The sequence below is a fragment of the Octopus bimaculoides genome, chromosome 11, assembly GCF_001194135.2.
Source record: "Octopus bimaculoides isolate UCB-OBI-ISO-001 chromosome 11, ASM119413v2, whole genome shotgun sequence".
Classification (NCBI taxonomy): Eukaryota; Metazoa; Mollusca; class Cephalopoda; order Octopoda; family Octopodidae; genus Octopus; species Octopus bimaculoides.
In genome coordinates this window covers 6,602,496-6,614,365 of record NC_068991.1, presented here as the reverse complement: position 1 = coordinate 6,614,365, position 11,870 = coordinate 6,602,496, and the positions used below count along the sequence as shown (strand labels likewise).

Here is an 11,870-nt window from a genome sequence, read left to right as displayed (position 1 = left end):
AAAAAAAAAACATTTTAAAACATTAATTTTTTATTTATTTTTTTTTACTTTCAAATAAAATTTTACTCAATTAAAAGAAAAAAATAAATTTTTTTTGTATTTGCTTAAAAGATAAATAAAAGGACTTATAAATGTTATACTTTGTGTTAGTGTTCCTATCTATATTAGCTTACCACCTGCTAAGTACCAGTCACTTTGCTAGTCTGTTTCAATAAGCCACAACTTTTGCCCCTGTATACATTTATCATTGATTTTTCTTTTTTAATCCATTAATAATAAATTTTAAGTTCCATTTTCCCTTTACACTAGTCACCGAGTTCAAACCCATCCAGCAGTCAACCTTTACATCATGGGGTGGAGCTAGAATGCCAGTAAGACAAATGCTGCTAATCGATTAAAGATTATCCCTGAAATCTGACAGGAATTCAGTCTTCTTAGTTTCCTCAGAAACAGAAATAGTTTTAAGGTTAATGATGACTAAGCAAAATTAACAGACTTCAAGGAATTGTTCCACATAAACTAATATACATCACTCTACCAGATATTGATCCTATTACCTCCTCGTTTATTTCTTGATTAAGTATCAGTTGAATACAGTTTGTCAAGAATATTTTTTTTTTAATTTTGTTGATACTTCTTTCTTGTTTTGCTTTTCGTTTGGTTTTCTTTTAAACTGTTTTCGATGTTTACTTTCTGCCTAAACTTAACTTTTTCTTGACCGTTTCTAATGAAATTACACTGCTGCTATGTTTCTATAGATTTTGAAAGTAACCCAAGAATTTATAGGGATTTAATAAAATAATCTTGTCATTATTAATCTGAAGGTGGTCAGCTGGCGGAATCGTTAGCATGCCGGGCGAAATACTTAGCGGTATTTTGTCCATCTTTACGTTTTGAGTTCAAATTCCACTGAGGTCAACTTTGCTTTTCATCCTTTCAGGGGTCGATAAATTAAATACCAGTGAAACACTGGGATTAATGTAATTGACTAGTCCCCTCCCCACAAATTTGGGGTCTTGTGCTTCCAGTAGAAAGCATTATTATTATTAATCTGCTATTTGGAACAAAATTTTAGCAAAAATGTCCTTCCATAAAGTTATGGTAAAAGGTTTTAATTCAAAAACGGCCAGTTTTGTATTGTAGAACCAAGGGACAGTCTCTGGTGCTTGGTAGCAAAGAAACCGTTTCTGTCGGTCACCTATGAGAGCAGCATCATTTAACATTTTTATCTAAATCTTCTCCAAGTTTTTTCTTTTATCAATTTGGTAGTGTTGTCCATTTTTCAAAGAGTTTGGTCTCATTTTATTCTTAGATGTTTGTGTTTGCTGTCACTACCACTTCATATCTGGTGTTGGTTTGTTTATGTTAGCAGTTTGGCAAAAGAGATTGATAGAATAAGTACCAAACTTGAAAATAAGTCCTGGGGTCAATTTGCATTGCTGAAACAAGTAAAAGCTGTATAACTTCTGATTAGGCAAATGCTGTAGAAATTAGAGTACATGCGGACTGTAGAATACCTCAGTATTTTCTTGAGATGCTGTAATAACAAAGGGACCAGTGACTGCATCATTATGATGTACTTATCTGAAACTGAGAATTGTTCCCTCCTGTATCAGTAAATGCAGGAATCTTTTCATTCAAATCTCAATAGTAACAAAGAGTGGGTTTCAACCTTTAGCATTTAAACTAACCAGGTCTGTCCCAAATACTCTTGTGGTTTGTGTTCAAACTGGCCAGATCCAGTCTCTCTCACCTTCCCTACAATGTCGTTCTAAAAATAAACATATCATTGAAATCTCAAAGCTATGAGATAATGCAGAATTAATTTGAAACAAAGGAAATAAGTAAGCATCACATTTAACAGAGTAATCTGAAAGCTTAAAGGGTTAAAATAGTCGACATCTTTTGCAATGAGGTTTTCATATTTTAGCTGAAAAACCTGTTGATATGTACACTTACGATCAGCTCTTGTCTCTCTTGTTTCCTTAACAAAAACCTTGTTACGTTTACCAATTCCCATTTCCTTGTTTAACCCTGTTTTGATTCCCTGTTTAACTTTTTGCCTTTCTTCGAAAGTTACTAACCAAATACATTTGAAATATAATCAAAACCCTAAGAAACCAAGTGAGATCGATATACTTTTTGTTGTTTTGTTCCCTTAATATTTCTTTGTTTATAATTTCTAAGTAAATAGAAAAACTTTTCTATTTATTAGATCAGTGACTGTGTGTCACTTCGAAAATTATATTTTCAAACAGGACTTTAGCAGCGCCATCTCAGTTGGGCAGTTATTCTGTGCCGAGAAAGGGAAATAACCCAGACCCACAGTCCAGATATTGCTTTGTACCGAGTGGGGGTGCTGGACTCCCTTGTATGAAAATATAAGGACACAGATTGCGTGTTGTATAGCCAGCTGGAGACGATGTTTCCTGTGGCTAAATAACAGTAATATTTGTCACAATCGGGACTGCCACATTATGTTGGCAAATAATGTTTACAATTTTGTATATGTAATGTATAATGTGAAGTTGTGTGGTTTGGTTGGTAGTATGTTGGACACATGATCCATAAAGGTTTTGATTTCTGAACTGGGCAGAACATTGTGTTCCGAAGGAAGACGCTTCACTCCATATTGTTCCATTCTACTCAGCTGAAGATGAGAACCAGCCAAGTGTTGGAAAAATCCTCTCCCACCTCCTGCTGTCACATCTTGGGTGCTGTGCCAGGTCATGGGTGAGGGGGTACTTGCTTGCAAATTCATAGCCACCTAAAACAACTAGCAAAACTCTTGTTCCAATTGTATGTATATCGTCATTTACCGTCCATTGTCCATGCTGGCATGGGTTGGACGGTTTGACCGGGCTGGAAGGCTGCACCAGGCTCCAGTCTGATTTGGCATGGTTTTCTATGGCTAGATGCCCTTCGTAATGCCATCTACTCCAAGAGTGTAATGGGTGCTTTTGCATGAGACCAGTATCCACCACGATTGTGATTTTGCTCAGTTTGATGGGTCTTCATATATATATATATATATATGATTAATGAGAGAGATGGAAGATATGAGAATTTTTCTAGATCATTACAACTGTTTCGACCCATCTAGCATCAATCCGTCACAAGTGAGATACTGAACATTTCGTTTAAGTGTAGATGTGTTTCCTCAAGTGATTATAAGATGTATCTCGTTAAAATGTCTGTCCTGCAAGATTTCTTCTTGGTATCTGTATACAAAAGTAGCGAGTTGAGGGATACATCTTCATTATTATAGAAGATCAAAAAGAAACAAATACAGCAAAAAAAAAAAAGTGTATATAATTATAGGGTCATCCTATAATCTGGGTTTCTTTTATACTTTTATTTTTCAAAACTGATGTAAAGTTCTTTGTTAATCTAAAATGCAAATCAAAATCACTTACGTGGCCAATGACAGTACCGCCTGGTTGGCACTCGTGCCAGTGGAACGTTCAAAGCAAATCTGAGCGAGATCGTTGCCAGCGTCGCCTTATCGGTAAAGGCTGGTGGCATGTGGAAATCATTGTCAAATAGTGGATCGAAAAGCTATCTGGAGTTATTGCCCTTGCCTACTAATTAAACGTGTATATTGTTTAGCCCCAGGTCAAGTGGATTGTCTCTACAAGGCCCTCTTTTAGATTACCTTGATAAGAGACTTGTTATCAAAGCCTACGTAAAAGAAACATGGGACAACATTAGTGCTGTGACACAGGTGTACATGGAGGCGAAAGTAATGGTACAAAGAATGAAAAATTGCAACAAAAGTCAAAGCTACCAGCTAATTTATCAGGTAAACACACAAGTCAGATAAACTTCATACTTACCAAGAAATGGGATAAATTACTGATTGTGAAGTCCTTTTCCCCAGTAAAGGATGCATCACTTGACATGGATTAAAGAGCTCAGGATAAGAGATAAACAGGCTCAGAGACGAAAGAAGGAAAATATAGGAGCTGAAAGATCTCTCATAGAAGTGGTAAGTGAGGAGGAGGTAGAGGCTTCAGAACTTCCTCCAAGATAACCAGCTAGGAACCACAAACCAGCACCTGCAGGGTCACCATGCAGCTTGCAAAAGCAATGAAGGTTCATCAGAAATAGGTGTTGACATATTTTTTTTTTCTACTCTAGGCACAAGGCCTGAAATTTTGGGGGAGGGGGCCAGTTGATTAGATTGACCCAGTAAGCAACTGGTACTTAATTTATTGACCCCCAAAAGGCAAAGTCGACCTCGGTAGAATTTGAACTCAGAAAGTAAAGACAGACGAAATGCTAACGTTTCTTATTTTTTTACTGCTCACAACGGGCTACACACAGAGGGGACAAACGAATGGATTAGGTTGATTATATTGACCTCAGTGTGTAACTGGTACTTATATAAACGACCCCCGAAAGGATGAAAGGCAAAGTCAACCTCAGCGGAATTTGAATTCAGAACATATATATATATATAGATGGGGGAATTTCTGTGTGGAGGCACATGACTTAGTGGTTGGAATGTTGGACTCATGATTGTAAAATTATGATTTCAATTCCTGGGCTAGGCAACGCATTGTGTTCTTGAGCAAAACACTTCATTTGACACTGCTTGAGTCCACTCAGCTGGTAAAAATAAAAGACTAGCAGCCCATCCAGGTGAAGAGTATATACATCACAGAAAGTGGTCTTATGAGTTGGGAAGGCTCTTTATCATATATATATTTAGCCCAGCAGCTATTCTCAATATCAGTGAATGTATTATCCCGTTTCCTATATTTGAGATGACAAATTTAATCTAAGTATATAGCTGCAAGGACATGTTATTGACAAAGGCCCAAGAAGGCTGTAATGCATCTGGCATTCTCAGTAGCCACTGTCGAAACAATTGTTCACCTCCCTCCAATATGTAGTGTGTATTTTAACACATTGAAAGACTTCATCTAAGACAAAAACTACAGTATCTCGCTTGTCGAGTGTTAACGTATTTGATGGCATATAAGATGCACTTTTTTCCTCTGAAAAACTGTCAAAATAAAATCACCTCAGGTCCTATATTCAAAGTTGGGATTCCCATAAACTTGTATCCATTACAAACCTTTTTCATGAATATGTACTGCATCTGGGCACCACTTTGAAGTTTTGACCAAATGAATCAACCCCAGTACTTTATCAAAGCCTGGTACTTATTCTATCAGTCTCTAGGTTACAGGGAAATAAACACACCAACAATGGCTGTCAAATGATGGTGGAGGGGCCAAACACACACACACACACGACGGTTTGTTTACATCAACCAAATCTACTCACAAGGCTTTGATCAGCCCTAGGCTATAGTAGAAGACACTTGCCCAAGGCGCCATGCAATGGGACTGAACCCAGAACCATGTGGTTAGGAAGCAAGCTTCTTAACACGTTTTTATTCGAAGAAGCAGAGATTTGGAAAACATTATCATGGAAGGAAGAGTAGAGGGCAGTAAACCAAGAGACAGACAAAGAGGATGGTGGATGGAGAGTATCAGGAGATGCTTGGACAAGAGTGGCAAGGCAGCTGGAGAACTTGTTGTGCTGAAGTGGAAAGGAGCGACTGGTGTACAATACATGAGAATGATGTTTTTATTAACAACAATGTTCAGAAACAAACTGAGTCAGAAAAATCAGGATTTTCTTTTCTTTTTTAATAGTTGAAATGTTTATGAGGGACAACAATCTTGAGATTAAGATTCAAGACTTTTCAAATATACATCGTTTCAAGTTGAGCCTGTGAATGTACACGATTGAGTACCAAACTCGACAAGCTCAGTTCCTGTCTCTTCTTTGACTTAGCAGTAATCAAGGTATTCCTTTTGTAGAAATAACCATTCCAACAATATCCAGCGGATTAGATTTACAAAAACCGTTCCATGCATGCTTTGAAATAATAGTTTCAAATTTTGGCACAAGGCCAGGGTAAGTAGATAATATCAACCCCCAGTGCTGAAAAGGATGAAAGATAAAGCTGAACTTGGTGGAATTTGAACTCAGAAAATAAAACCAGAAGAAATGCAATAAAGCATTTCCACAGACATGTTAATGATTCTACCAACTTACAGCCTTGTGCATGGAAATTATGAAACTAGAACAAAAAAAAAGTTAAGGAAAAAATTGTCCTCATTTCCTGCACGTCCTAAGAAAAACATGGTATTCAAATAATAGCAATCTCTTTCTTTCTGTCTAATTCAGAAATTATTTCATCAATACAATATATGTTTGTCTTGGGAATTAAAGGATTTTGATGTATTGTAATGTATTTGGAACTAATATATCACATTTAAAGTGTATCTTCAGTTTTCAGGTCTCAGGTTTTCACAGAAGGTTTGAAAAGAAGTAGAATGATGTACGAGATGGAAGAAAGCGTTTTCAGTTAGTGACATGTTCCAAGATGCCTTGTCGGATAAGATTTTCACATTCAGACCGTAAAAGGAAATGCTGAAAGAAAGAAAGGAAAATGAAAATTAATTCAAGTGAAAGAAAGCAGAGGTATGGAAGGTGGGGTATGAGACGTTTTGGCACAGCTGTGCCAAATAGGGGCTAGGTGCAGTCCCTTGGTTCACCAACTCCTGTCAAACCATCCATCCTATGCCAACATAGAAAAAGGGACGACAACAAATAGTTTGAATAAGAACTGGACCAGATAAAACAGTCATTTATTTACAACCCTTATATATTTTAACCATTTAGCATTCAAACTGGCCATATCTGGCCTAAATATTCTACTAGTTTTATGTTAAAACTGACCAGATCTGGCCTCTCACACCTTCCTACAATGTCATTCTAAAAATGAACAATAGCATCACTGAAACCTCAAAGCTATGAGATAAGCCACGATTATTACATTTGAGAGGGTAATCTGAATGCTAAAGGGTTAAACAGAATTAAGGATTGTTAACAAAATGAACCTCGTTGTGTTATTAAACCTAATTAGGTCAAACAAATCAAGAAATAAATACATAATACACACCTGATTATTTCTTTTTAAGACTACAATATTTCCATCTTGAGTTTCGAATTCTCCATGGTCAACTAAACATCTCACCTGAAAAGTGAAACCAGTGAAATCAAATCATTTACATTTATTTTTACATTGAGATTTCCAAACTAAGTATTTACCACAAACTTCTGTTTGTCATAAATACAATGTTGAAGATATTGTCCATATGAAAAATTATTCTTAGATTATGTAGTTCAAGACCAGCTCTAAGGTACACAGGTAGTCGCTCACACGACCAGGTGCAACCCACAGGTATACTTTTCTAAATATACCAACCCTTCACTTCATTAGGGGGCATAGAACATACTCCAGATATGCAGTACTTAATTATATGAAGAGTATTGTAATGACCAGGGGTCCCCAAACACACACAATGGGCTTCCACAGAGTTTCCATCAAGCAAATCCACTCACAAAGCATTGGTTGGATCAAGGCTGTAGTAGAAAACACCTGCCCCAAAAGTGCCATGCAGTGGGACTGAACCTGACAATTACTACAAGAGAAATGTAAATACCTCTATATATAAGCTTTTAGGAGGTTGTATGTCCTGAGTAAGGTCGAGTCCGATACCACCAGCAATATTTCGCATGTAGGTTGCTAACATCTTGTTATATCGGTTAAACCATTGCACCTGGGAAAAGAAAAAAACATTAAGAGGGTAATTAAGCTGGGATTTGATCCTTTCACAACCATATTTTTAATGAAATAATCAACAATTTGGAAGGATTTGGTAAAATAGAAAAGAAGTTAAGGTGTTACATATAAAGGTCATATGCTCTGAAGCTACAACAGTCCAAGACAGAAGTCTGAACATTGCTGCAAAGACAGCAGCAACATAGAAATATGAAAGTTGGGAAAGAAACAGAAGGAAGCGATTTAACATTTTTGAATTATTTAATTTCTAAATTTTACTTTCCTACACTCAAATTTGTATATTTGCTTCATGATTTGTTCATCACTATTTTGGCAAGTACAGCATAAGAAATGCTTTGCTAAAGAGGTGAAACTAAGACTGAAACATATTGAGAGTTGTCTCCCATACATGCAGGAAAATATATTAACCATTGATTTTTGTTTTTCTTTTTCATTTCATATTTCTTTTTAATGAACTTATTTAAAACCGTACACATCAATACTAACTTCGATGTTTGCAGCAGGTATGTGAAACTAGGAATTCTGAAATACTTAGTTTCAAGGCTAACTTGGAAAATAAATTTGTTAAAAAATAAATGATCGACATTTTTAATCAACCAACCAAAATTACCGATTACAGTTTATGCATTTATTCCCGACAAAATTTTAATCTATACTGATTGGTTGAATCAAATGCAGTATTTTGAATATTTTACATTGATTGGTGAAAAGTGATCTCCCCTAGTTTACAAATAATCTACATTGAATTTAGATTTAATGAGTCTGAAATACCATGAAATAAGCAGTAGATACGGTCCTGTTCTCCAGCAGCGAATAAAAAAAATCATTCTGGTTGAAGTTATAATGCCTTGGAGGACAGATTCAACATTCCTCACCAGCTAAAAAAAGAAAAAGAAAAATACCAGGACTTGGTCAACAAGGGATTGTACATGGCCCCATTCCCTGTAGAAGTCAGCTTTCCAGTTAGACAGGTCAACAAGGCACAAGGGGTAGCATGTGGCCTCATTCCCAGTTGAAATCAGCTTCCGAGGCTTTCCAGGTACATAAATGCACTGTCTCCTGCAGAAGAATGAACCCAGAAAATGATTGGGAACCACTGACTTTTAGGGGCTAATGCAGTTTCGGGTTCAGTCCCACTGCGTGGCACCTTGGGCAAGTGTCTTCTACTATAGCCTCGGGCCAAACAAAGCCTTGTCAGTGGATTTGGTAGACGGAAACTGAAAGAAGCCTGTCGTATATATGTATACATATATATGTATGTATGTATGTATATGCTTGTGTGTCTGTGTTTGTGCCCCCAACATCGCTTGACAACCGAGGCTGGTGTGTTTACGTCCCCGTAACTTAGCAGTTTGGCAAAAGAGACCGATAGTGTAAGTACTAGGCATCCAAAGAATAAGTCCTGGGGTCGATTTGCTCGACTAAAGGCAGTGCTCCAGCATGGCCACAGTCAAATGACTGAAACAAGTAAAAGAGGTGTATATGCACATTTCATGGGTCACATTAGACAACTGCTTGAAACCACTTACCTCACGTTCACACATATTGTAACGGATCTCAGCAGGAAGAACACTACCAAATTCCCAGCGCATTTGTTGGATATTCCTTAGTCTTCTATACCTGCAGATACAGAAAACGGTAGCAGTTATTTATACAAAGTCTGTTGCATGCAAAACAAAGATTTGACATATTGTATTTTAACATGTATAAGGAACCCTTTTTTTTGTCAAAAATTAGGTTAAAAAATATGGGAGTTTTTTTTATACATGGATAGTATTATAATCCCTTACAAAACCTTTTTTCCAAATTTCAAGCCCCAAAAATAAGGGGTCCGTTATACACGTTAAAATACAGTAAGTTTCTGTTCATTAATATGCACAGGTGTTGGTATGGTTGTGTGGAAAGAAGTTTGCTTTCCAACCATGTGGTTTCAGGGCACCTTAGGCAAAGTGTCTTCTTTTATAGCACTGGGCCAACCAAAGACTTATGAGTGAATCTCTCACTTCTTTTTTTTATATTTTTAGAAGGATCAAAGTTATTTCTCAAGCCATAAGGCCAGTTACCTAGATTCTGTGGCACATGTCTCTCCTCCTTGGACAGGACATCGGTCCTTCGCAGGAGTACTGATTTTTGCCAGCTGAGTGGACTGGAGCAATGAGAAATGAAGTGTTTGCTCAAGAACACAACTCAGTACCCAATCCTGATATTTGTTATATATGTGTTTATGTTTGGGAGCATATACACAAACACACACACACATATAGTGAGCGTATCACTGTGTCTGTTCCCCAACCAGTGTTGGTTTGTTTATATTCCCAGAATTTAAGATTTCAGGAAAAGAGACTGACAGAACAAGTACCAGACTGGGGGGGGGGGACCAAAAAAAAAAAAACTCTGATCAATTTGTTCAACAAAATCTACAAAGCCATGCCCCAGCATGGCCACAGTCCAATGACTGAAACAAGTAAATGGTAAAAAAAATAAAAGGTATATTTACAAGTAAGTTAGAAGACATCGTTTGTTTCTTTCAAGAGCAGCATGACGGACCTGCACACTGGAGAACAAACCAGCTTCTCCGGCAACAGTGTCGTTCCTAGGATGAGATGGGAAATAGTTGCCAATTAATATGAAGAAAATCACAGATCGTACAGAAAATATCCATTCGCAGGAGTGGATATTTGTGTAATAAAGATTCTGTTAATTGTTTGTGAATGTTGTTAATTTACTTCTTCACACAGCCCAAGAAAAGCATTTTCATTTACCAACAAAACCCATCACACTCGTAAACTAAATACAGAAATAATTTACATTCATATACGAGGGGGTGCTGAAAAGTTTCTGGCTCTGGGTAAAAGAAAATACAAGAGGATCGGTTAATTATGATTTTATTCAACATATTCCTCTCTCAGATTCACACACTTATTGCAGCAGTCCTTCAGTTTTTCTAAGTCCTGTAAAAAGAACTTGCAATGTTGGGCCTCCAACGAAGCCCTTCAGGATCCCCGTAAAGCCAGGAACTTTTCAAGCCCTGACAGATGCTACCACTCTCGGTCAGAGTAGACATGGGAGCAGTGGCCAGGAGATGGTTCCACACTCTTCAAAACCCTGAAACTACCAAACCAGGGACCCACCACCAGATGCAGTTCAACCCTTTAGCATTTACATTATTCAGATCATTTATGCCGTTTTCAGTTAATTACACATTATCTCTTAGATTCAAAATTTCAATGATGTGATTGTTCATTTTTAGAATGACATTGTAGACTAGGTGCAAGAGGCTTGATCTGGCCAGTTTGAACAGAAAACAGGTAGAATATTTGGATCGGATATGGTCAGTTTAAATGCTGAAGGGTTAAAGTCATACTCGGGATTACTATTAATATTATTAGCTCAATAAGTTGAGTTGTGTGACTTGCTTAACAATACTGTTCAATGTTGAAATTTATTTGAAGATGACTTTGAAAATATTGAAAATAAAGCAAAAATCAGCTATTACCAAAAATGGGTAACTTACACATCTTTCTGGTTAAGTTCATAAAGTGTTTTCATTTCATCAAGTATCTGCCGGATGCAATCCTCCTACAGAAAATAATACCAAATTCCAAATAACAAAATACTTCAAAGAATTTCGCACAAAAAAACATTCAATTCTTTATTTTGCCATGATCTACATGTCATCCTCCTCCTCAGCATTATTTAACGTCCATGTTCCATGCTAGCATGGGTTGGATGGTTTGACAGGATCCGATCTGCATTGAGAACCGGTGTCTGTTTTGGTATGGTTTTTATGGTTGGATGACTTTCCTAATGCCAACCACTTGACAGTGTGGACTGGGTGCTATTTTCATACACTAGAGAAGTTACTATGTGGCTCGCAAGACTATGAAACATGATGGGGTTTTGTGCTAGATGAAGGTTAAAGTATGAAAGAAGGGAGAGCAGTTTGATGAGGGGGGGGGGAATAGAACATGGGTCTATAAGGAAGAATAATATAGTAACAGGGCACCTGAATTACAACTTCAGTGAGGGATTCTCAAATGGTGTCCACATAACCCTTGTGGGATCCATTCAAGATTTTTGTTGTTAAAATTTATCTGCAATAAATCGTTTATACTTCTCCAATACACAAAATATTTTAACGATTTTTTAATATAATTCCTAATAATATTTAATTATAAAAATATAACAGAATTTTTTTTAA

General features: G+C 36.8%; 1 protein-coding gene across 1 annotated transcript in view; it reads right to left on the bottom strand.

The window, feature by feature from the left end:
• Positions 1-5,578: 5,578 nt before the first annotated feature.
• LOC106877156 (DNA replication complex GINS protein PSF1) overlaps positions 5,579-11,870 on the bottom strand; it is a 6,910-nt gene continuing 618 nt past the window's right edge. The window contains exons 2-7 of the mRNA XM_014925967.2: positions 11,184-11,248; positions 10,167-10,262; positions 9,199-9,289; positions 7,530-7,646; positions 6,986-7,060; positions 5,579-6,453 (exon numbers count right to left, since the gene is read on the bottom strand). Coding sequence (XP_014781453.1) covers positions 6,385-6,453; positions 6,986-7,060; positions 7,530-7,646; positions 9,199-9,289; positions 10,167-10,262; positions 11,184-11,248 — 513 coding nt within the window. The 3' untranslated portion in view covers positions 5,579-6,384. The remainder of the gene's footprint in view (positions 6,454-6,985; positions 7,061-7,529; positions 7,647-9,198; positions 9,290-10,166; positions 10,263-11,183; positions 11,249-11,870) is intronic.